The 27,524-nt window shown below is 31.5% G+C and overlaps 2 protein-coding genes across 7 annotated transcripts in view; one reads left to right on the top strand and one right to left on the bottom strand.

The window, feature by feature from the left end:
- Positions 1-27,524, bottom strand: part of Pum (pumilio) — an 86,986-nt gene that overhangs the window by 56,728 nt on the left and 2,734 nt on the right. For 5 of the 6 annotated variants that reach the window (XM_072909247.1, XM_072909246.1, XM_072909248.1 and 2 more), the window contains exons 4-10: positions 27,499-27,524; positions 27,281-27,397; positions 12,765-12,906; positions 9,892-10,003; positions 9,251-9,350; positions 8,996-9,126; positions 6,572-6,926 (exon numbers count right to left, since the gene is read on the bottom strand). The exon at positions 27,499-27,524 is cut by the window's right edge and continues 109 nt beyond it. In XM_072909247.1, the coding sequence (XP_072765348.1) occupies positions 6,572-6,926; positions 8,996-9,126; positions 9,251-9,350; positions 9,892-10,003; positions 12,765-12,906; positions 27,281-27,397; positions 27,499-27,524 (983 nt within the window). Of the gene's footprint in view, positions 1-6,571; positions 6,927-8,995; positions 9,127-9,250; positions 9,351-9,891; positions 10,004-12,764; positions 12,907-23,239; positions 24,553-27,280; positions 27,398-27,498 lie in introns of those variants that run through there. The other variant, XM_072909251.1, reaches the window with a different exon arrangement.
- Positions 1,233-3,715, top strand: LOC140675080 (uncharacterized). The gene is given in 4 exon segments (XM_072909117.1): positions 1,233-1,296; positions 2,992-3,195; positions 3,228-3,332; positions 3,678-3,715. Coding segments are annotated over 4 exon segments (411 nt in total).

Raw genomic sequence — 27,524 nt, 5'->3', positions numbered from 1 at the left:
CGAGTAATCTTTTTTAATATAACATAAACATCACTTTTTACATAATAATTTAATTTAAAAAATAAGAATTAATTTATAACTTTTATATTACTGATAAAACTGTTTAAATGCTTAAGCGTTTTTTAATGGTCAAAAATAAATATCGCTCATAAATATACTTGAATATTTCGAGAAGAACTTTAATGAAATTTCGATGTATTTCATACATATAATTACTAATTATGACAATTAAATATATCGTATTAACATTGCCCGAAGGGAATCTCTCTTTGAAACGAGCGCCAGGCACATTTTCTACGTTCGTAAGAGTGAAAAATAATAAGACTAGCACATGTACGTGTGTATGCGCAGCTAAAATAGCATATGTCAAGAACATCCAGGCTGGTTTCCACAATCCCTGTGTGAAGCGCAGTGGCGGCTCAATATAGTCAACAAAGACTGTCGTAATGAAGCTACTACGGTTTGCTCCTCTTGCTTGATTATTTATAGGAAACAGTTACGAGAGAAAAAAACTTTCTATACTCTTGCTTTCTTTATTCTCGTTTAATAACAATAAAAATGCATCTGAAAAGTTTTATATTTAAACATTATGATGGGTTACAATCCCCATTTGTTTCGGTAATGGAGAGGCCTCTTTGACCTCCTCCCTCTTCGTTCTCGATCGGCTTTCTCGTAGAGGAGCTTGTTGTGCAAAACGCAAAATTTTTCAAGACAAGTGCGCCGAGACAGGTGTCAGAAAGATGAAGTATACTTGTCTGGCAAAAATTACTGTATGTCCGCGGATGCAATTCATTAACGATAGGTTCTCGAATGCGTAAAGAGAAAGAAGGAAGGGAGAGAGAGAGAGAGACTAGAAAAAAACAAATATTTACAAAAATGCTAGAATAATGAAAAAATTTCATCCCTAAATTTATAAAAAATAGAAAAATCTAAAGAAAATATTAAATTTATAAAAATAAAAATGACGTTAATATAAACTGTTTATGTATAATAATTAATATTATTTGACAAAAAAAAAAAAAGAAATAAATTATGCATTCTATACATGAGAAGTAAAAATGTTTTACGACTCTCGTTATAATTGCAATGAAATACAGGTAACACATTATTCGACTGGCGAAAAAAAACTAGAAAGAAAAACTGTATACCGAGTCGTTGATAAATCGAGAATGGCACCTCTCGATGGTTCTTCCTGGCACATCTACGTCAGAGTGAATCACTCAGCGTGAAAAATGGCGGGGAATAGCGAACGAAGATACGAAGGAAAAGGAGCCAGCAAGCTTTACCGTAGCCGAGGTATGGCCGGTTATGTTATGTAAGAATGCCAAAAATATCACCGAATGAGTGACAAGCACTTGGCCTATTCGGCCATATTCGTTGTTAGACAATTCGAGACACACGATTATTCGTAAAAGTAGTGGGGTCCTTCTTGTCTGGACCGGTTGTTTGAGCCAGCTATAATGCGCAACGCAAAGTTTGCTCAATCTAGGAAGACGAAAATATTCTAACTATAGCAAAATTAAACATTAATTAAATAAATCTATATACTATAACAGAGTTTTAAATAAAGCTAAATATTAAATAACTCTAAAATTAAAATAAAGATTTCGTAAAAATACTAATCTTAAAATTGCCGAATATATGTATGCTTTTTTGTCATTCTTACTTGATGAGGTTGAAAACCATTTCTTTTTATAGCGAAAATGTCGAAAAAAACATGTCTATCTTTTCAATTTTAAACATTATCCTTATATTTAAGCTTGAAATTAAAAGCAAATTAAAGATAAAATCTTCTCGAAATTGTTAAAAAAACATGATTAATTATTTTGTCTTCTTATTCACATCAGATAAAATATTTTAATTTTCTGAAATAAATTAAATTGAACAAATTTCACACTGTATAATGCGTCCAAATTACCTGACACTTGAAAATTAATGGCAGCTAAATCTAATTCTGACAACGTACAGCAAACTTTATATATTTCACTGTCAATCAACGATCGGTTTAACATAGATCCTAAGAAAAGAAGCTAAAGATTACGAAAATCGATTTACTAGCAAAGAATATTTACAAGGTAACTTGTAGATCGGATTTTCGAGAAATTAGGTAGATATAATATATTGAGTGAGCAAAAATAAAGTTTTTTTCCATTTTTAATTTTATATTCCCAAGTTTAACTCTATTATGCACAGTCTAATTATTTTCACACGTGCAATACATATTGCAGAAGAGTTTTCAGAATAAACATGCTCTAATTAAAAATCTTTTATCTTTTTTAAAATTGTAATGTATATATAAAAAAAATGTAATAAATTATTATTATCGTTAATCGTAATCGTTTATTCAACTTATTTAATAAGGGTTTATATTTATTTCTATAAACTTTTTGTGCTAAGAGTTTATCGATTCTTTTGGCGATGTATTAATGCGATTGAAATTTTGTATTTTACGCAGTTTTCGTTTTATTCCTGAAGATGGATTAAAATGTCGAACGAGAAGAGGCAAGATATCCGACAATCTACGAACCGACAAATAAAAAATCAACGAGTATCCAACCGACAACGGTAAGAAGCAGGTCACGCGGAAAATCCAAGATCGATGAGAGAAACGCATGAACGGGGGATATATTCGAGATGGAATCTTTAAATTCCCGGGCGCAAAACGCGTGCAAACGGGAAACGATTTTGGTGCTTCGAAGATTGTAACCTTCGGGCGATGATACAGATTTTCATCGAGAGGTAGAGTCATTGCACTTTATGCTGAATGGGCAGCGAGTCAACAACCCGTTCTCTCTCTCTCGTGTTATCTGTCAGTATACGTGTTCACATATACCTTTATATCGCCTTCTTTTCTCCCCCCCCCCTCTCTCTCTCTCTCTCTCTCTCTCTCTCGCTTTCGCGAGAAAGAGCTAAAGCGAAGAGGCGGAAAAGGGAGAAGAAAAGGACAGAAGCGGGGATGAGGGTAGAGAAGGGAGTCGGAGAGAGGGTGAGGTCTGGGAATCGCTTCATGCATCGAGGAGCACAAGCGCTCGCGTAATAACACGATCGGAAGGCGAGCGAGCGAGCACCGTCTCACGCGTGCACGCACTTTTCGTGCACAGATACGCGTGCTCTCCCCCGCGGGGAGACGTATACGGCGGTTAGACACGGCGAAAGCACCGACCGTGCGCGCCGAGTTTCCTCGTCAAAACGCGCGTGCACGCGCGCATAATGCGTCCCGGAATGAGCGCGTACGTCCGTCCTATTTTTATATATACGACGCACACAGGGCGCGCGGTGAGCGTTACGAAAATCTGCGTGACAGCGAAGGAAGACTCGAAGGTCGACCATTTGTTTTTTTTTTTTTTTTTTTTTTTTTTTTTTTTTTTTTTTTTTTTTTACTGAGCGAGATAAATCCGAGATAACAGAGATACGCGGTTTAACAATTAAATTTGTAGACACATTTCATTATCTCGTTGAATAGTAAAGTAGAGTTGTAATTCTTTAGAATATATAATTTTGTAAGAATAAATGTACAAAATAAAGTTTTTAAAGTATTTTTTTTTCTCTCATATTTTTATAAATAAAGAATATCTTTGTATGTAATTTTATTCGTCTCTAATCTAATATCTTATATTTTGTGTGAAACATCTGTTAAAATCTTCTTATCTTTATTTCTATTTAAAAAAATTTGTCAGCGACTGAAGTAGAAGCTAGAAAAATACTCGCTCTCTAAACGCTGCATATATTCACGGAAGTAGAACCTGCTTGTCAGGTAAAATTAATACGTCGCGTCTATCTTTTTCCAGACATCTAGTCTTGTTCACGGTCGCCGGCGACTTTGCGCAGCATTTTGCGTTTTCATCGAGGCGTGAGACCCCGAGTAAAGGGAGAAGCGAGAAAATCCGAGAAGACTGATGGCGCGGTATTCTGCTATCGCGTTAGCAACTATCTGTCAGTTCCTTAAATCGTAGTTAAATATTAATTACGATAATTACAACAGCAAATTGTATGTCGCAGAAATTTTGACAAAAGATTAAATAATTCTCAAGAAATATAAGCAATATTTAATGTAAGTTTAATAATAATAATAATAATATATTTAATCCTCTCATTATATTCAAAATCTATATATATTATAATTATATATATATATATATATATATATATATATATAATTTTTGTAATTCACAATTGTAATTATATTCCGAATGAATATATTATTAGTATTATTAGTATTTAAAGCATATTTTTCAAATAATTAGAAAATACAATTATATTAAAAATGTTTGTCAGTATTATTATCCCACACACATGCGATATTTTTTAATAATTACAATATCAACAAATATGTTGCCATGGTATAAAAAATATCAATTGGCCACTATAATAATCAATTATAATCGATGACAATCGACTCGCTGTACTTGAAGCACACATAAATTTTGTTCTCTGCGCGCAAACTACTTGATCGCGGCTTTTTCCCGAGAACAATGATCACCGGTGGGTATCATTTCCCGCAGGCAAGAAAGCGCGTTACAATTGTCTCATCTTTTTCTTTATTTGCGGTTCTGTTGTCTTAATCAACCTCAATCAACGCGGAAGAGAATCTATTCAATGCTTCTTATGTCCGAGAAATAACTTTCGCTCTAAGCATCGAATATTATCAGAAGCTAATAAAATGATATCCAATTGCTCCACGTTTGCAAATTACTGATCGCTATCATATTAATGTGGTATGAACGATAAAAAATTAATAATAAAAACGTATATTGTAATAAAGGTAAATCGAACTGGACGATATGTCCGAATATAAACACTTCAACGAGATGCAAGAACGCTTGATGATACCGATATACCGCTGTTCTATTTTCTGAATAGACAGCTCAAAGTAGACACGTCAAAAAGCTGTCAATCAATGATTTATACGATCGCCGCTGCCGATCCCCCTCTTTTAAACCCGTGCAAATCGCCACCTATTATCGATGCCAGACCACTTTTATGAGACTGAATAGAAAAAAGTATGCTCGAGGATATTACACGATCAAGGCCGCGTGAATAGTATCATTGTATTCGTTGGTCAAAAAAACGAGAAAATAAGCGTTTAGCGAGATAAAAAAAATCTCCATTTGCTAAAATGTTATACATGATTTATCTCATGTCTCGTTAGACTATACACAAACAAGGACATATACATCTCAAGATATAATAACAAATAAAATAAATTCCTTATTTTAAAATATTTGTTTTAGGCAAAGTAGAAAAAATATCTCATTTTCATAACCTGTTATATAAATTTTTCTCTTGTTCAAGAGTCATCTCTTATTTTTTAACGCGTATATAGTTTTGCATTTTATTTACAAACTATAGTAAAATAGTTTTTATACAAAAAGATTTTCTCGATTTAACGAGTAAAATGAAGAAAAAAGTCAAGAGAGTAGTAGTTAGCCATAGTTGTGTCAAAGCCAAACGAATGGGTCCTGTCATCGAAAACGAGCAGATAGTGTGTCATATGACGCACGTGCGCAAAATGGTATGTATGTACAGAGGTATTTTCTCCGCCTTGGCTTTATTCAAAAATAGTAATGCTTTAATCGCGTGCCATGCAATTGTGACTAAAGGCTAAAAAAATTATTCGAAAATTGAATCCTATCTCGCGTTACGTCATAGTAATCTTCATCAACAAGGTAATTATCATATTACATGGAAGAACAGGTGGATATTATCAGAATATGTATAAACAAGGCTTTTAGCTGAGCATAAATTAAAATGATCAATTTTTTTGAGAAATTGAATAGCATAGCATTTGAAAAATTGTTGATAAAAAGATATGTATTTTAAAATATTTTTTATAAATACATATAAAAATAATATAGATTTTCTCTATTTTTCCTTACTACATAATTTACTAATATATAAATAAAATTCTTTTCTACATAAGAAAAAAGAAAAAAAAGTACTAATTTAATCTGTAGCAAAATTAACTTTTTTAGATACAAGTTTTTTTCTTCATTTCGAGAAATAAAAGAAAAGTTAATAAAAGTAAAAGCTACTCTTTATGGCAAGTTTCGCAATGTCTTCTAGATGATTATATCTAACATCTCCGGTAATTTCGGGGTATTGTGGGGCACTAAGAGAATTTTCTCGGAACGAAACCCGTATGAGAAAAAAGCAACAAAGCTAGTCGGTACAGAGTATGCACTTTTCAAGAATGAGCATTTACTACGTAATCGAAATTAATCTCATTGCAATAACTGCATTATAACAATAAAACGTAATATTATAACTGTTTTGCAGGAAATGTCAGAAGAGGAAAAAATTTTTTAAGCTAATATTATTTATGTCTAATGGAAAGTCTATGCTATGTATATACTTTTTTGTTATATATGTGTAGTACTTTTTAAATTATATTCATATCATTGCAAAACAACATTTATATTCTTTTTTCGACATGGAATTGAAGGTGCAATATTTCTTATTTCATAAAAAATTGAGAACATCAGTCTCTCTCTCCGTTCAATAACTAAAATCATTCAATACCTAAAAAAAAAAAAAAAAAAAAAAAAAAGACATGAAACAAAATGCGACTTACCTGGACATCAAAATGCGTAGTAGTGTCTTGTGGCTGTGGTGGACCCTGCTGTTGTTGCTGTTGCTGTGAAGGCGGTGGACCCTGCGGCGGTGGTGGAGCTTGCGCCCCGAAGAGTTGCGCTGCGGCGTGTGAATGCGGATGTTGCAGATGATGAGTCGGCGGGGCCTGGTGATGTTGCAGATGGTGCGGCGGTGCCGCAAACGCTGTCATGAAATGTTCTTCACTGCCGACGACATCAATCCCGGGTTTCAGCAGCACGACGCCACCACCGCCGGCGCTTACGGCCAGAGTGGCGGCGGCGTTTTTCTGAAATTCTTCCTCACCCGGTGATGGTTGGCGACTTCCAGGTGTGCGACTGCAAATGAAAATATATAAAAACCCCAATTAGATTAAATAAGAGAAATATAAGCTAATATAATAAACTTATTAATTATAAGTTAAATAATAATAATGATAAAATTGAAGTTTGATAAAAAATAATTAAGTGATCTATTTCCATCTATTCTTCCATTTTGATTTTAATAATCAATTTTATTAATAGTTATAATAGTTATTTATAATTAAAACAAAAAAGCTAAAGCATAATTCATAAAAGCATAAGAATCGTAATTTTATTTTCTATATAAAAAAAACTGATATAATTTTCCTAAACGGTTACAAATGTTAAAAGCCCCTCATCATGAATAAGGAATATATTGCGGAATGTTTAGTGAAATATCAGAAAATTTTATTTTATAGCGTTTCTTATATAAATATTTTGTATTTTAGAATTTATTATTACAAATATTCTTATAATCGCTATCTTTACTTTTAGTTTATCACAAAAATTTTGGATTTAAATAAATTTAATAACTCTGGTTAAAAACGACATTTAATTCTATTATTAAGATTCTCTTGTCAGTAGAATCATTTATATTGTATATATTTTCTACGTAAAAGATAGTTAAAGAAAAATTTAAGAGTTGAAAATCCTGATGTGACCAATCCCATGAATAATTTCGCATAAAGAAACCGCGCAAGATTCTATGTCTACGCAATTGACTGCATGTCGTGTAACGGTGCACTTTGCATAATAGTGACGTATATAACAGAACGCAATCCGTAGGTTAGACGGTCTACGTTACTGATCTCGTGAGAAAAGAAAGTATGTAATGCTCGTACACGTCAATGACGGTCATCAACGGTGACCTAATGTCATTATAATAACGACGCAAAAACTGCAGTCGCACTGCATTCTTGTAGTTGCACCACTTCCCTCTTCAATCGATACGTTAGGGAAAACAATTTTTAAATTATAATATAATGAAACAAAAGATTTTAATCTAAGATAAAAATTATTGTAAAAAAAACGCAATATGTCAAATATATCTGCCATAATTTCATTTTCAATTTTTAATTATACCTCATAAATAAAATTTCACAAGTAAAATTAAAACTCAAATTCAAACATTTTCGAAATGAAATTGGTGTGATTTAAACTGATTAAATTAAATGATTAATTTAACTAAAAATATTTTATAATATAAAAATAGCAGACACATAAACGCAGCCTAAAGAGAAGGTAAATGTCGGTAACATCATCGTGGATTGTGCTTTCTGTCGAGTGCTACTGATGGCGCAACATTGCTGGAACTCAGGCGACGAGCTATCGCGAAGGAAACAGCGGAGAATGTGATGTCATCGGCCGCGTGTAGAACATGCCCTTGACAGTTATCGTTATTACGCTATTTCATCGTGCTACTTGCGATAGATGCGACATATAGAAAAGTTAAGCTGGGTTATAATAAACGAGCGAGAAATTACACTCTTATAAACGGCATATGGACGAGTTATTCAATTTGGTTTTACCTAATATTATTATAACTTTCTATGATTCTTGTTACATTTCTTGCAAAAGAATATTTATGTATGATTCTATGTAATTATGATTATATTACAACAGCTATAGGCGTTGCAATGCGTTGCGTATTTTTATTTAATTACAGATTCAACCTAGAATAGTTATTTCGGAGTTAATTATTTCTATAGTAATTATTCTTAACAAAACTATATTTATCTTGTATTTACTCAGTACTTATTATTATATTAACATTTAATAAATATATTGCAAAAAAAATTCTGTCTTATCTTTCAATATTTTATAAGCTAGATCTAATAAAAAAAGCTGTTTGTAAAGAAAATTTAAAAAAGAAAAATAAGAATAAACATTTAATTTACTCCACCTCAAAATTAATTTCAAAATTAATTGTACCATAAAAATTCAAAGTTTTAATTTTATATATTAACATTTTAAAAAAATAAATTAAATATTCTCTAAAAAATTATCAAGTTCGCATTAAATATCAATTTATATTTAAAAAAAAGATCACTATAACATTTAATATTGAATAGGTTTAACGACAAAATCAATTTCATAGAACTTACTTAAATCCTTTATCTTCATCCAGACCGTTTTGGGACGCTAACCCATTACCCTGTGGACCAGTGTCATCCTTTGTACTATCAAAGGGACTTGCCGAACCTTTCTCTTTTTCTTTTTTGTCTGCATCGGTATTCTGTGAAAAAATAAAAATAATATAATAGAACGATATGTGTATGTATATATATCTAAAGTATATACATAAATTAATAATAGTTTTTTATACGACAATTATTTACGACATTGAGTATAATACTCACCAATCTCAGAGAAACCATTCGAGGTTCCAAATCTTTTGGTGTAGTGGGACTCGATCCAAGAACATATTCAACCATTTTAACTCCCAAACCACCTGTTTCACTGTAAAAAAGAAAATGAGTTGCTATTAGAACAAAATTCAAATATCAGCCTCATAAAAAAATTATAGAAATTACAGAAATTACTCTAATTTTTCTGTTGGCAGCTTTTTTATCTTTATAATAAATTCTTTTTAGAGGCACTTTTTTGATAACTTTTCATAATTTTGACATTAATTACCTTGTAGTCATTATTGAGATTACATATTATACATACTAGTTAAAGACTATTAATAATTAAATACATTTAATGATATTATATATGTATATATTTAATTACATTTCAATAATTAAACCCAACTTTAAATCAAAAGATACAAAAATTCGAAAAATTAAATAAAATTTTCTTATCTATTTAAACTATTAAAGTTTAATTCATGTCAAAAAATTTTTATTTTTTCCGTTATAATTTGAAAACCATTACGTCATTCGAATAACTGTTTTATTTTGAAGTTTAGATTTTACAGACAAAAATGCATAATATTCGGGATATTGTGGATTCATTCCACAATATTTTACAAAACATCATATAAAAACACACAAACCTGCTTCTGGGACTAAGCACTGTTCCGACTTCTGATGCTTGATGATGATATCCCGTCCCAACTCCCACACGTCTACCCGTACCCATTGAAATTGGCTGCGACACTGCATGATCTGTAAAGGACAAATATACATGTCAATGTTTATAAAGATTATTTGTGCGATCAGAGACATCTTATTTCCAAAAGATGTACAAGTTTGGACAATTTAGATTCGAATGTTGACAGTAAGACAAATATTTTTCGATCGATTACACATATTGAGCAATATAACAAATCACAAATGATTGTAAAATAATATTTTCTATACCACGAATACAAGTGTACGTAGATGTTCTCAACAACTGCGAGTCAATACAAAGAAGAATCAATAGACACAAATATACATATAAAACACCTCACGGTAAAGGAATTCGTGTCTGAGAGAATCCTTTCATACACAATTTGTATACAATTTCGGATTTATATTTAAGATTTGTTTTTCTACCACAACTTATTTAGTATACTTATTCGTTTTCATAAGAAAAATGAGATTATGAGAGAATTATGCGAATCGTTTTCCTTGTAATATAATTCCTTGATACGTAATGACATAAAGCTTTAGAAATAAGCGCTTTAATTATAAGACATGTCTTTCAAATTTGTCGACCTAATCAATTCGTGCTAATGGGTATCATTGGAATTTAACAATAGATCTCTATGCAAGAGGATCGATATAGAAAAAGAGAAAGAGAAAGAGAGAGAGAGAGAGAGAAAACGATAAATAAAATGTATCCAAATAGCAATTTGCCGCCATCGGGACGGCAGCTGCGGCGCCGAGCATTATCGAACGAGATTCCGTTAGGCTTCCGTATAGATAGAGAAGTTTTTTTCCGCCCTTTCACGCGGCTCCATATGACGCCAATAGAACGCGCGGCGGCCCAGGTGGACGATCGGTCGTCGAGGGGGGTTGGTCGCTCGGGGTGCTCGCTAACGGGGTGGATCAGTAGGTACGATCCTGGGCGTTGGGACGTTGCCCCCACCGCCGCCGCTGATGCCGGGCGTCTGTCGCCATGGCAACAGCCGCGTTGCACCCATCGTAGTATGACGCACACACGGCGGCGACCGCCGCCGTCGCCGTCGTCGCCGTCGCCACCGCCACCAAAGCCGGTAGTACATACCGTTCTTATAAGAAATCAGATGTTTGTACACCCTGTATATATACTCATTATCAGCGTCATATATACCTTAATAATCATTAGATGCACATTTATTTAGATGCTTTTAATCGAAGCAAAATTCGTGTACAATTCAGAATAGCATTTGACAGACATCTGATAGTTGACACGGTTAAACGTAAGAAAATAAATAATAGGTACTGTAATAAATGTAATATACGGGAAACGTAATATAATAATTAATACAGTAAATAAATTGTACTATATCAAGTTAATCAATAAAAATATCTTTAAAAGTTGTAAATGTAACAAGTATTAAAGCATGTATGACGGTTGATGGTACGCCAGATATCATAAAATACCTTGACATACATTAGATGTGTTTTCCAAGTTTTTCGAAACGTTATCATATTCTCTTGATATCCCGCAATAGTTTAAAGACTTCATTAGTATCAAATGAAATTTGCCACTAATATTTCATATCTTTCGTAAGTTTCTAAAGGAATAAAAAACAATAATATATATAATTAAACATTAATGTGAGATTAAAACGTATATTATTTCTCTCTCTTTTTCAGCCAAGTAAATGAATTAATTATTACATCAGGTAAGAAACTTGATTAGTCAATATCAAATTATCAAGTATTGTAATCAAATATTAAAAATACAAAATAATTAGAGATAATCAGACAATCTTTTAGAGAATGACGAATATTCAAAATTGAGATTTTGTAAAAAAAAAAAAAAGAAGTTTCCAAAATATTTTCACATCCAATATTTAAATTAAATATAAATGCAAATTTTCAAAATAAAATATATAAATTATCTGGACTTTTCTACTCTTTGAATTACATGTGCGTGCAAGTTTTTTTAAATTTCATAAAATTAAAAAAAAAAAAAATCCTCGAAAAAGTTAAAGTGATATTGAAAAAGCTCTTTCAGAATAATATATATTTACAATATTAGTCAATATTACTATTCAATCGGTCATGTGTACTGTGAAAAAGCTCGACGCTGCTCCCCTGGACCAGCAGAAGGCGGCAGCGGCGAGCGAACTACGTATATGTGTGTCTACATGCTGTTCTTTTAGTGCTGTATCAATCAATAAGCGTGTACGACGTAAAATACGTGGCATCGCGCTTCGTACTTCGGTATTTCCTACACGGATATATCATCTTTCGCAAACGGAGACATTAGTCTGTGATCGAATAGTGCACATTTATACGATCTTTTATACGATCCTTTTGATCCTATTTGATCTATCTTCTTCGATTAAATTAAAAAAACAAATGTACAACAATTTATTACATGTAAATAAATATATATATATATATATATATATATATATATATATATATATATATATATATATTATTAGCCATAATAAATTTTCATCTTTATCTGTCAGATTTTTTAGATAAATAGAAAAAGCAATTTTATATAGAAATGCGATTATACTATCAAAAAATTATATATATTTAAAATTATCATTGCTAACAATTTAATAGTGTACCGTTGTGGATAATTAGGGATTACGTAGGGCTGTGCATGATATTCAAACGTTACGACGGAATTAGCGTATTTTGGATCGGCTCATTTGTGAGCCTTAGACTTATCCAAACGGTTTTGATTACTCCACTCGATCGTACTCGAGTTTCATAAACGCGCACGTTGCTTTCGTCCACAACATACATAATCGCGTAATCGCGCAAATTATACCTGACGTGCTCCAGGTGGAATCCCGCCACATGGTGGTCTGGTGGTCGCCCAGGTGAAGCAAGGTCCCACCGCCTTTTACACCCCCTTCGTCCTTGGAGCCTCCTTCGTCCACGCCCCAGAGCTTTTTTGCCGAGGGAGCGATCTGAAATACGAAAAAAAAAAAGATCGTAAGCACCGGAGAGGTCAGTGAACACTCTTTTTAAACGCGCGTGTTGACATGAAATTCCCAGGAGTTCTTTCTCACCCTCTTTTCCTTCCCCTCGTGCACACATCAGAATAATACGCGAGGAAAGGACCCCGCTCACCACTTGCATTAGGAAATTAAAAGTCGACGACAAGATTAACGCGTTTCGTAATACGTCACACATTACTCGTTCGAACAACACATCGAAATTCTGTTTCCTTGATGAGTGCACTGATAAAATTAACATTCCGTGTTACTGACCTATTGCAACAAGCTTTATTTATTTGTGAAAATTTGCTACATTGCATTTTTTAATGAGATATATATATATATATATATATATTTCATGCGGGCGGAATGTTCGGAGACGATTTTTCGTTGGCATAATTGTCGCAGCTTTATTCATTCAAATATATAAATCAAATATTTATATTAACTTAAATATTATAAATTTACATACATAATTTTATTTAAAAAAAATCAGCAGAATTTAAAAAAAAACTCGCGAAAAATGAGATTTAATAATTTAATAATTTACTTTATATATAATTTACGGTTATTTTTATAATCATTTACTTTAAATATAAGATTTTAATTGTTATGTTTTATCACAATTGCAGTACCGTTTTTATTTGATATCAAAGATCTTTAATACTAATCCTACAGTAAGAATATATATCTAATGAATTTTATTATAATAATATATAAAAAATACATCCATAATAAATTAGCAAATTGTTATAATTAAAATGCTAATTATAATTTATTTAATTAAAAAAGGCTTTATTGTAAAGAGATAAATTGAGGGGATAAAACTTATTTCAAATGGTGCATATTGAGTCTAAAAGGGAAGTCAAATAACAAATAAAAATGCTTTCATTTAAAAAAGTTCAAAATTTTCGAATTTTTTCTCTAAAAATTGTATTAACATAACAATAAAAAATTATTTAAATCTAATCAAATAAAGATTTCTATCATATGTTTATTATATATCTGATATATACATACATATATTCATCATATACTGATTTATATTAAATTATATATATATTATTTTAAAATAATCATAAAATTTCCGAGTGCTTCTGAATAATTAATGATGTGCTCGCTTTTTGAAGTGTCAACTTCATTACCGCGCGACTATTTGAATTCAAAGCAGATAAAAGTAAATCGCGATGCGGACTCGGCATGCGGCACTGATCCCGACCTCGCCTAACCGGAGGTTAGTGACGTAACCTTTGTTACAAGGATAGAGGGGAGCGCCCGCGAATCGCAGGATTTTAGATACGGGTGCACCAAACGCATAATGAGATACTGACAATGAGTTCAAAGTCACGATGCATCGTCTTATAGTTATATAACGCATGAATCGCGAAAGTTGTTTCAATTTCAACTTTTGTGATTCGGAGATCAAGAGCTTTCGCTCTTCTCGAAGTCGGCTAAAAGTTTTACAAAGTTTGGATATAAAAAAAAAAAAATAATCGAAACTGATCTGAGACAAAACACAAGTTAACTTCTTTACGATTAAATATCAATGGAAATCAGCCTATTTTCTTTTCTCCTAGAAAAGTATTATATCGAATTTAAATACATGACTAAAAATTCATACTTATTCACATGTTGTATGCTTTCAAATTCAAAACATATATATATGCACATACATGTACAGTGTAGATTTATACAATATATTTCGCGTACACACAATATACATTTTATAAAATTTAAAAGCATACTGTAACAAAAAATGTGCAGATATGCAATACTATACAAAATACGTGGCAAGAAAATATAATTTTTAGGAAAATATGTCGCTCATGTAAAATAGAAAAATTAAAACAGAATGTCATTCGTACTAAAAAAAATGTGTAATATTTATATGCACGTTTTTATTGTAAGCTAAAAATTACAAAAATAATAATCGATTTCTGGAACGTCACTTAGCTTATTCGTAAGAGTTAATTAACTGCTATATATGTGCATGCGTGTGTATATATATATATATTATATAAATATATTATAGTCATTTTTTATTATGATTTAAAAGAAATATAGAAATTATCCGCTGAATGAATCGATGCAGCGATTATCAAGAAAACAATCGAGTAAAAATATAAATGAAAAATATTTCATATATTAAATATGTTTCACATATTTTAAGTTACTAAGGTTAAAAAAAACATTACACATATAAATCAATTTTAACATATTAGTTATCAGTTATTAGGGATAAATTTTGTCACTTAGAAATAATTTTTTGTCATTAGAGATAAATAATTTGTATAAAAAAAAATCAATTGCTCAAATAAAATACAAAATTTTTATGACTTTCAAGCACAGAGAAATGATCTCTATCCTAAATCAGAGAAATTAATTTCACAGTGATCTTTTATTGAAGCTGACGCCAAGTTAATGGATGTACATAGTAAACTTGAACAAGTCTCACGAGCTTAGAAACCGGTTGAACGATCCATGTGCGAAAGACTGTCCAAAAGCAGTTACAGCAATTCATATGCCAACAAGTTGGAAATCTCCTTTTCGACATTATCGAGCAATTTACTTAACAATATATTGTTTAAGTTAATTGCAACGGCCGCGTAAAACTCTAATCGATTCACAAGTTCATATCTTGGAAGTTGTAATTATAATTGCTTCATTATGTCCTACTCTAAATCATCGAATTTTAGATTAAAAGATTTTTTAAAATGCAAACTTTCAAAAGAATTTGAAACGAGATTAAATAGTACTAGCAACTGTATAATGATGTAAAGCAAATAAATATGTAATTCGTGTTTCTACTCACTAAAGATATAAACTATTTATTTTTCAAAATCTTTAATTTAGAAACTTTTAATGTAGAACCGATTTTTTTTTCAACAAAAATATTTACACGTGCGTGAGAGAGAAAGAGGAGGGTCTCGTATATAAGTTTTTAATTTATAAAAAAAGATAAAGGATTAATTTTGAAATCGAGGTAAAATCAACGAGTTTTGAAATTTACGAAAATTCTCTCAACTTTCCCTGATTTCCTCGATGAAAGAGAAATTCCTCAAATTCTCCCACGATTCTTTTCCAGACAAATAACAACTATTAAGAGATACCAGCCGGATGTATCAATTGATTTATTGCTGCTTCGCATACAGCTGGAGAAGACATGTGGCAAAGTAACACGGGGAAACGAGCTAGTGAATCTGTCTAAAGGTTCAGTAAGATAAAGAGGTAAGGGTAAGGGTAAAGCTCGGTCAGCCGGGGGTGATATGCTACGAGTATCGACCGCGTCGCCAACCGCCGGAGACGCTTTTGTACGTTTAAGCGACTGAAGAGAGAAGGAGTAGCCAAAAGAAGGAAAAGTTCAATGAAGAGAAAGCAAAGAGCAAAATAAACATGCGAGAAAGAAAAAAATGCTTGCAGTATACGTATAATTTGTACTTCTTAACATATACAGTTATTAAAATGAAGAAAAAAAAATATAGATTCGATCGTTAGAAAATTAAAAATGCAAAAAGCGAAGGCCGATATGAGACGACTGCGAGATGAAAATGCAATCAACAGAAAGTTCGTTTTATATCAATTAAAACTTTTAAAGTACAAGTTACTGATTTCATAAATATACATTTGATCTTAAAAATATCCTAATTATATTTTGCCTTAAAATTTTTCCAAAAACAAAAGCAGTCAAAAAAATATTATATAATTTATGCGACTTCTGGGAGATCGCCTAAAACAGGCTCGAAATTATCCTTCTTTTCACTCCTGTTTTCTTTTTTTTTTTCCCATTATCTGTTCCATATATTGAATAAAGATGGCAGAGTAATATTTTTTTTCTTTAAACCGACCGGTTTTTATCCTAAAGGGAGATGAAGGGGAAAGAAAGAAGAAACGATAAAGGGAAGAATAAACTATACCGGCAACAATGTCAACCTCTCGTGTGTCACGTTGCTTCCGTTGTTATGCAACGAACAGGACGAGGGGTTATAATCGTGTGCTGTTGGAAATGACCTCTCTAGAACAATCCCTATGTTAAACAGAGAACCGCGGGATCGACTTACATAGAGCGAGTGATTGTGTTATTACAGAAACGCTGTGAGGTCTCTCATACAAACAATGAAAGAGCTTTAGCGAATCGCGCTTATCTGTTCTTTTCAGCTATTTGACTCGCGTCGCAGCCGATATCGATCTCAACCACTTGCAAGTCGCCACATCATAAAATGTCAACTTTTTTTCATTACTCGATCCTTCTTTACTTTTAATAGTAAATATGTATGTTATAATACCATATATATTTTATTGACTTTAGCAATTTTTATATTTTTTTCTCAATATTAATTATACATACTTCTTTAAAAAAAAAAAAAAAAAAAAACAATAATGTAGATAAACAGATTAAAAATTTAAATTAGAATTTTGAACTCAATCTATTTCTCCCATTTCTAATCACTAAAACTTTTCCCAAAATCGAAAGTTGATACCAATTAGCTGTTGCTTCTTATAACTCGACATTTTTATAAATAATATATAAAACTATCGTTTATGTAAATATTTAAAAAAATCAACTTGTTTATTTTTTAAGTGGTTTCCCTTGATTTTGGACTTTAAGCGTAAAATGCGTACTAACTTTCAGAATAAACGCGAGTGCAAAAAACGCTAGATATCCGCGATCATGCTAGAATATTCTCGATCCTCTTTCTCTCTCTCTTTTCATCCAGCCAGACACTAGACGGACTCGCGTCGGTTCATCCCACCACGGTTCGCTCTCTTCCCTCCCTCCCGATCCCCCTACAAGTCTTCATCGCACTCCCACGTTCTCCACGATGGTGTGGTGTGGATGTCGTTAAATTGCCACGGGGCCACCGACTCCTTTCCCCGGGCCCTCGTCCACGGGTCACGGCCACTGTCCTCTAGTCTACTCGCTGGGGAATCAGTCGGCACAGCGAGAAAAGACAAATCCCGCGCTCTATAGGTCAATATGCACGCACGAAAAGATGGTATCGTTACACATACGTGTGCATCCCGCTCGTAAGAGCTGTGTATATCGATACGCTTGTTCAGATTATCGAGAGTGATGGTTAAGTTACAATTGTTACATTGTTATTATACCTAAACTTGACAAGAGCATGGAAAATTAACGCCATGAATGAATGATCAATTTTTCAAACGGTTAAAAAATTCATCTTTTGATGATCAGCTTTTTCACGTAAGAAAATTAAATATTAATTAATATAATGCTATAAAATTTTAATTAATATAATGTTATACTGCCTAGAATAATAAACTTTACATTAATTAATGAAGAAAAATATGCATATTTTTATTACGTATTCTTGTGATTTAAAAATTTTTTTTGCTTAAGAAGTTATTAGTTTTTAATACAAAATAATTGCAACAAATATATTTTTCACATATAAATATCTGTATATTTACATTAGTAGTTTATATTTTTACATTATATTTTTTTTTTATTTTAAAAGCTGCATGCTTTTGTAAAATTAAAAAGCTTCAACTAATAAATTTTTAATTTTCACAATCTCTAAGACAATAATGTATGTTTGTCGAAAAAATATATCTTTTAAAATTTTTGAAAACATATCTACAATAATTTATTTTAATAATTTAAAAAAAAATTGACATTGTCTCAAGTGCATAACGTTAAATTCTATCAATGACAGTCTATAATTAATAGAAATAATAATTAGAAATTTAAACATGTGCCATTAAAGCTGTATAAAAATAATAGCTATTGTATAAAATGAGTTTATATTCTGGAAATAAATGTCCATGGTAAAAATAAGTTCTAACGCGCATAAACTGATCACTCTTGCAGTTCGTAATATGTAAAAGGGGGATACGCCGGATGGGTATAGAATTTTCGCGCTGATAAGAAACACCGAATACACATTCTACATGCACCGGTCAGCAGAGAGTCCCATGTGCATTGAATTTACGCCGATAATGAGCATACGACTCCTCTGTCTCTCTCACCGCCGAACTTCGAGACTCCAGCCTCGACACAACCAACTATCGATTACCGATACTGTTACGCATAAAGTTCAGTGACACGCGTCTACCGCGATAAATGAACCTTTTCGCACAATATCATACGAGAACGTTCTGCATGTGTATCATAAATTTTCTCGTAATTTTGGAATCAGGGTTACAGATTTCAATGCTAAATACAAATTTGAAAATTGGGATAAATTTATGCAAGATAAAATAAGGGAAAAAAATCTTATTACACATTTGCCATCCATGAAGCTTAATTTGCTTAATTTAAAAACTTGTAAAACTTATTAGTATTATTATGCATATTTTTTTAAAACTTTTGTTATTATCCTTGAAACAAAATCAAAATTTAAAGCATTTAAAAAAATCATTAATATAATCAAATTTGTAAAAAAAATTTTTCTATCTTAAAACTTTGATTAATGGATTAGTATTATTATTAGTATTTTTCGGTTTTATTTGTAATTATTCGTTGAAAATACACAAGCGCGAAAAAATAAATAATTCATTCCTTTCAGATAAAACGAGGAAAAACCGATTATCAAATAACGTAATTAGAGAGTAATACTGATCTTGTGTAACATTTATCAGACGTGAGTTTCCTTTCGCGCGCAACGTAACAGCTGACTATGTAACTGTCAGCAACCGTTTGACGTCGTAACAACCTACGCCAGAATGAAAGTCCGCTCCGGAGTACACGAACCATCCATTCGCCATTTCATTATTATTTTTATCTCGTTTTACAGTATTCTATCTGTACAATTTGGCTACCCGATTTACATGCAGAATGCTCAATAGAAAGTCGTATTTAATATAATACAATTGATAATATCAGCCGTAATATGCAAGCAGTATATATCGTTCTGTTGAAAGACAGATTATTGTTGCTCAGACTAATGTAGACTGTAATTTAAAAAAATAATTATTCGTCATGTTCATTATTTGAGAAAAATTACATATATATTTATTTATTTATGTTAAAGTGTAAAAGTAAGTATATAAATATACTGTCTGATATTTATATATAAATGTCTTGTTTCTTCTAATTCACTCGTACGATTCACTGAATAAATATAATCGATAATGAATTTGATTCTTCGTGTACGATATAAATAGTGTAAAAATTGTGATAAATAACGTAGATTGTAAATAAAACTAGGACAACAAGTGAAATCAGATCCATAACATGAAATATGGAGCAACTTGAAAGATGAAGTGAATCATAACGCGAATCGATATCTTCGAAGTCGCTGTTTGTTATTCGTATCTCGATACGAGCAGTGCAATACTTGAACTTGCATGAATACTCTGGCTACGTGTGTCTTTCTCTCACTCATTCTTATACATATATAATATCTCAAAAAATATGCGACTTTAAATCTCTAAACACTTAGAAATGCTTGAATTTTTTAAACATCTCTCGCTGCAATAATTATGCTTTGAATTTTTGAAAAGCGCATAAAATAGACAACTTTATTAGCTAAATTTAGCCTGTATCAAGATAAATACATATTGTCAATATAATTTTGAAGAATAATTTATATATGTATATACTGCAAGAGTGATCAGTTTATGCGTGTTAGAATTTATTTTTACCATGGATATTTATTTCCAGAATATAAACTCATTTTATACAGCTAGCTATTATTTTCATACAGCTTTAATGGCACATGTTTAAATTTCTAATTATTATTTCTATTAATTATAGACTGTCATTGATAGAATTTAACGTTATGCACTTGAGACAATGTCAATTTTTTTAAAATTATTAAAATAAATGATTGTAGATATATGTTTTCAAAAATTTTAAAAGATATATTTTTTCGACAAACATAGATTATTGTCTTAGAGATTATGTGTGTATATATACACACACACACACACACACACACATAAGCTTCTTATATATCATAAATATTATAGTTTTAAAGAGTTATGTGTTTTAAACATTTCATCCTTTTTTTATAAAAATTTTTTCTTATAAGATACACACACACACACACAATACATTCTTCGTTTAAAACTCAACGTATGTAATCTGTTCGGTTATATCACACACAAATAGAGATTTTCTTACACAAAGAATGTCATGTCACAGATCAACTTTGGTCTTCAATTTCTATTTTCTAGATAGCTTTTCTCAATATCTAAGATATGATTCATATTTGAACGGATGTTTTAAACACGCAATCTATTTATATATATGTGATATTTTTACGTGGAAATACTACGAATGTAATATTGAAATACAATGGAAGAAAAATATAATGTTTCGATGAAAAACTAAAGGTAAAATGTAGAGCTCTATGAAAATTACAAACACGCTTAGCGTTTAACTTTCTAATGATCTTTACAAGGTAAAACCATTATTAAGTTACAAGGTTAAAGAAATATGGAAACATTGATAATTAAATAATTAAATAAATTTGGAAATCATTCTGACTAGTCTTGAACTTTTCTAATCGCTATTTTTGAGACAACTTGTTTCACTCTAAATAAAATAAAAAAAAATAAACTGAAAATACAAGAATCCTCCACTAACAAATAATAAAAATTAATAAAACTTTTTTTTGTTTTTTCTCATTGAAAAGACTTGTTTTATTATTTATATTTCTCTTACTGAGACTGTCGATATTTATTTTTTCTTATTGACGAAAAAAGCTAATGGCTAATGCTAATTATTATCACATAATTATTAATAATAATTATGTTACTATAATACATTACCAGAATATAATAGTTATATATAACATTAATATAATATTAATAATTATCTGTATGTATAACGTTATAATAAAATATAAATGTCAAGATTTTTAGTAAATATGTAAATAAATTATTTACAAGTACATATATAATTATGATATATTCATATCCTTTTACTATTTATAATTTTCCACGATTTTCATTATTGCCTCCATGAATCAAATTAATTGCAAGCATAAACAAAAATATTCTATGTATTATCCTTTATTTTTTTCATATTTTTCAAACTTTCGATATATAACTTGAATTTTTTCTAATTTTTTTAATCAATAAACAAATTCCAATGTTTTGAATTTTTAGAAGAATAAGCGTTGCACTGATGAACGTGTAATATCCAGAAAATAAAAGTATAAAATCAATTTACTTCAATAAACAAACAAAAGAAAAAGCATTTGCTCCCTTGTAATCGATTCAATAAAAATGCGATAGTAAATTCCAATTACGCAGTTATACATTTCTCCGATTTCAATATTATGTATAATAATTTCATACATAAGTGTGATGTGTGTGTGCGCGTGCCAGATCATACATTTTATTTAAAAAATATGAAAAAAATGAAAATTGTAATAACTTTATAATTTTATAAACATTTTTATATTATATAGATTATGTATAGATATAAAGTCAAAATATCACGGCACATTCAAATTTTTGTAATGTTTGTTATGCTTGTAATATATTGGCAAATCAATTACGATCGATGCAAAACAAAAAGTCTGAGACGCAATTTTAATCTCGTTAAAAATATTGCTTTCTGAGTTTTTCGCAGCAAAGTTTTTACTTTTTGTAATTTTTCAATCAATAAACAAATTCTGACATTTTGAGTTTTTAGGAGCAAGCAATATTTTTTCTAATTGTATCTTTTAACCTGCAATTATATTTTTTCACTTTTCTCAACCTCAAAAAACTTTATTTTAAATACAAAAAGTACATAAAAGTGTAATGAAAAACACATGATCGGTATATTTTATCGTATTTTATTGAACTAATCTAAAAGATTTTTCGCGTTAATCAGTACAATATAAATATTATATACCCAGGAATGGGTATTTATAATAATGTAGTGTTGTTGCTTCACTCCACATTATTACACAATAAAATAAACGTATGGATGTGATGAAATCGATTGTGGAAGACAATTTACGAAAAAGAAAAATTAGTAGAAAAAATTCGAAAGCTACGATAAAAGAAAAGAATCCACGAACACGTTGGAAAAGACGAACCTCTTTTATCACATGTTATGTTTGCTAGCCGCGCGAAGAACCTAACCTATACCACTAGTAAGGCGAGAAAGATTGACGCGCATGGCGACGAAACGAGACGCGAGGCTAGGCTAGGCTAGGCTAGGCTAGGCTAGGCTAGGAATAGGCGACACGACGCCACGACGCGGCCTAGAACGTTGCGAGAGGCGGGCGCGGTTTCGAAGCAATCGAATCACACGCAACATTGTGAGCGACAGTTTGCGGTTGCAAAGAAATAAACGAAGAAATATATATATATATATATATATACATATAAATAATAATACCATATCTCCCACGGCTCCCGACAGATCCTTCATGTCGAGCGTAGAGTAGAGAAACAAGTCCCCCGGCGGTTTCATCCAGTCGCCTGTACTCGCGCCCGCTCCCTGACCGTAACCGATTCCGAAACTCTCCACTGTCTCCAAGGTCGCGGCGGCGGCAGCGACGGCAGCGGCGTCGTCGGCGCGGTGCGTCACCTCCGAGAGATTCACCGTTAACCCCGTGGTAGTACACTGACGACAACACGTAGTAGAGAAAACTCGAAAACAATGACACGCGGTGGCACTTTTTCCTCCTTCTCTTCCTCCTCACTACACGCGCACTACTGTTACTGTAACCGGCGGATCGGTAGCCGGCAATCGATGGGGAAACGACGACGACGGCGGCGGCGGCGGCGGCGGCGGTGGCGATGTCGGCAACCCCCGTCGCGGCGCGCTGAACACTGAAGGCGGCGGCGGCGGTAATCGACGACGACACCACACGGACGAATGGAATCGTACGGATACAAGGATTTCGGCGGCACCACTACTCCACCCCCGAGCGTCCTCGTCGTCGTCGTCACGCGTTTTCGTCTCGTCTCTTCGATCTTTCCTACGCTCGCTCGTGGACGAGCAAGCACGATGACGGATGATCGACGGTGATCCCCCCCCTCTTCTCTCTCTCTCTCTCTCTCTCTCTCACGCACACTCTTTCTTTCTTTCTTTTTTCTCTGTCCCTGTCGTGCAACGAAGCGAAGAGCCGCGCACGAGTAACGTTGTGCCGCCACCGGCCAAACAATGCAAATCGCTACGCAAACGCGTGTGCGGCACAACTAGCGGAATACAGTGTCACCACTACACACATTACCACTCGACGCAACTAGCGAAGAGAGAGAGAGAGAGAGAGAGAGAGAGAGAGAGACACAGCGAAAGAAGGAGATGAAAGGCAGAAGGCGAAAAAGCGTTTGGCCTGCTGTCAAACGTTGCTCCGACACTTCCGATTCTTCCTTCTCTTCCTCCTTCTCCTCTTTCTCTATCTTTACTCTTACACCTTCTCCTTTCTTATTCTTTCTCGCGCACACTTTGCACACTCGCGGGTACAGTCGCGCCGCTTATTTACAGAGGGAGCGAGTCGATCCGATTCGATTGTTCTCGCGGCAAAGTGATCGTTCGTCCGAACATACCGGCACGAAACAACGCGTCGCGTCACCCGGGAGAGCTCGTAAATAGGCGTCCCTATTCCGTCGTCCTGTCTCTCTCTCTCCTCTCGTTGCCGCGCACTCGAATTTTCGTCAACCGGGCTCTGCGCTTCGTCGGACGGAGACTGCGCTCCAAACCGAAACAAAGAACGACGCTTTCGAGCAGGGCGCCTCTGGCGGTCATTCCGTCAATCCGCCGCCGCCTCGCGCTACGATTTCCCTAATATAAATGTGTGCGTGCGCGAACCTAACATTTCTTACCTCATTGCATCGTGAACTAACAAGAATATGTAAAACGTGGTACGTTTACGAAATATTGAAAAAAAGCTTAACAATTAAATATAAAAAAAATAACATATTAAAAAGATATAAGTTTCTAATTAAACTCGAAACACTAAAATAATTTATATAAAAAATAAAAATTCAAAATAATCTTAAAATAAATATATGAAACTGATTTTCTTACACTTTCATTGGATTAAATTTTATGCATTTTGTAAATTGTATTCAAGAAAAATAACGCAAGTAAAAAGAAATAAAAAATTGTATTGTATATTTTTTCTTGACTTTTTAACATTTAAAATGAATTAAATATATCAAATATTTATAGAAGAATGTAACTAAAAAAACCATATCCTCAAAATTATTAATATTCTCTTTTTCTAAATGGCCAATTATAAAAAACTGATGTAAATTTAATCAAACATAAATCACATAGTGTATATATATCCTATATTTAAGATGAGAACTTATTCTCTTAGTTTATTTAATATTAAAGGAAAGATAAACCATTAATGGACACTAGATATTATAGATAGCAATAGACTTAGTAATACTATGTAATAATAGAATTGAATTAAATATAACAATTATTTCATAATGTATTAATATTTAAATTAATTTTTATTACATACAAATTTTCTAAGCAATTTCTGATACTTGAAAAATTATATTTATTAACATTATTTTAAAAAATTAATTAAGCTAAACAGTATAAATAATATTATAATTAATTCTTTATCAAAACAAAAATATATTGTATCAAAATATTGTATTAAAATATTAATTACTATACTAATATTATATCTAAATTCTATATATCAATGTCCATCAACAGTTGATTTTAAAATGTATTAAATTGCATCATCAGGATTCAATGACAATATGTATATAAAATACCTTCTATCTCCCACCCCAAATCGCGTCAGTATGTTTCTTCATGCATTTATACAATGATGACGCTACTCGCGTATTTCATATTTTATACAGAGAGCAAATAATACTGGCGCGGCAAATAAAATATAAGATGCTCGGTATATATAACGGTAAGGGGGGGGGGGGGGTATCGAGGACGAATTTATTCATAGGCCAAGTTAGTAGTTTTGCTTTTCTTGCATTATCGGACAGAAAAGAGAAGAGTGTATATTTAGATTAAGTTCCGTTCGCTATTGTTTAATGAGATGTACTATTGTTGTGCATCATGAAAGATAATTATTTTAATCCATTGACTCTCTAAAATGTCACAGAACCAAAATAATTATGATACTGAAGTAAATGTAATGGTACATTTTCCATGTAATAATAATTTATTATCTAATAATTGTATTTTATAATTATTAAAATGTCATTTTTTATATTTCCTATAGTTTTTTAATTGTTTAAAAAATGCTGCAGTATCATAATTAATTGATAATTATGAATCATTCTGTATTGTCAGATAATATTTAGATATTATAAATATTTAGATTAAAATAAATTATGAAGCAGTGTAATAAGTATTTTTAAAAGAAAATAAGTATTTTCATTAAAAGTATCCTTAAAGTATATTTAATTAAAAAGTATCCAAGATTAGTCAATTTTGTCACGTTTTTTTTTTACAAATTTAAAATCAATTTTTTACAATAAAAAAATTTTGCATTTTTTCAATTTTCAATATTAAATATAAATTAAAATAAAATAAATGTTTGATTATAATTCTATTAATACTGTTAATTTAACAAAGAAAGAAGCTATTAAAAAATTTTTTAATTATAATAAATAAAACTATATAATAATACCACATATGTATGATGCACAACATGTACCACAAATATATGTATAAATTATAATTATAATTATTATTAATTATTATATGTATGTGTGCACATTTATAAAGATTACTCGATATTAAAATTTTATTAATTTATTATTAAAACAAGTAATATAATAAGAAAATGCAATGTAGCTAATATCAATTATTTATAGCTCATGAAATATAGTAAAATAACAATGAGCTATATTTTGTTCACATTCTTCCTTCTCACATATATATTTTCGTTTTTAGTAAAAATTTTAGGATATGTGCAATAAGAGTTATTAAAAATGATAAAATGACAAATAAAAACTTATTTAATCTGCAGGCAGCCAAATTTTGACTCTGAACGTTTCTTACAAATACAGTTTAAGCAAAGAGCATATTCCAGGTACATTCATTGTAATATAAAATATATTATCAATTGCAAAAATATAAATCTGTTGATTTCTATTTATATCCTTTAAAACAGTAGTATATTGAAAGTAAAATTTTCATACACACATAAATTGAAAGATACTACAATAACTTTATACTAATTATATGATCATAATAAATTTTTTATTTCAGATTCTTAAGTGTATTCAAATTTTCTATTATATTATACATTTATAAAAGAAACAATAAAGCTTTCTTAATATTCATGTAATATTGCCCATGTATTAAATGTATATTATCTCTCAAAGTAGAAAGTTGGCTGCAGCATTATTCGTTATTTTACTAAGACGTATTTTCGTATCATGTGTGCACGAGTCAATAGCATCCAATATAATTTGTATCACATATAAAAAGACTTACCTGTCCATTTCTGAATTGTTGCTGTTGCTGCTGTTGGTGATGAAAGAGTGCAACCTGTTGTTGAGCAGTCATCTGATTGTTCAAGTAAACCAAATGTTCTGCACCAGGTGCTCCACTCTGTAAAATAAACAAAAAAAACATTTGTATGAATATATAGAAGACTATCTATTGCTATTGTATAAAGTATAATAGATATGTTAATTACAATTATTGCTTACTTTTAATTGCATAGGATGTATCTCAT

Source organism: Anoplolepis gracilipes, chromosome 17 (genome assembly GCF_047496725.1).
Source record: "Anoplolepis gracilipes chromosome 17, ASM4749672v1, whole genome shotgun sequence".
Classification (NCBI taxonomy): Eukaryota; Metazoa; Arthropoda; class Insecta; order Hymenoptera; family Formicidae; genus Anoplolepis; species Anoplolepis gracilipes.
This window is presented reverse-complemented; position numbering and strand designations above follow the sequence as displayed.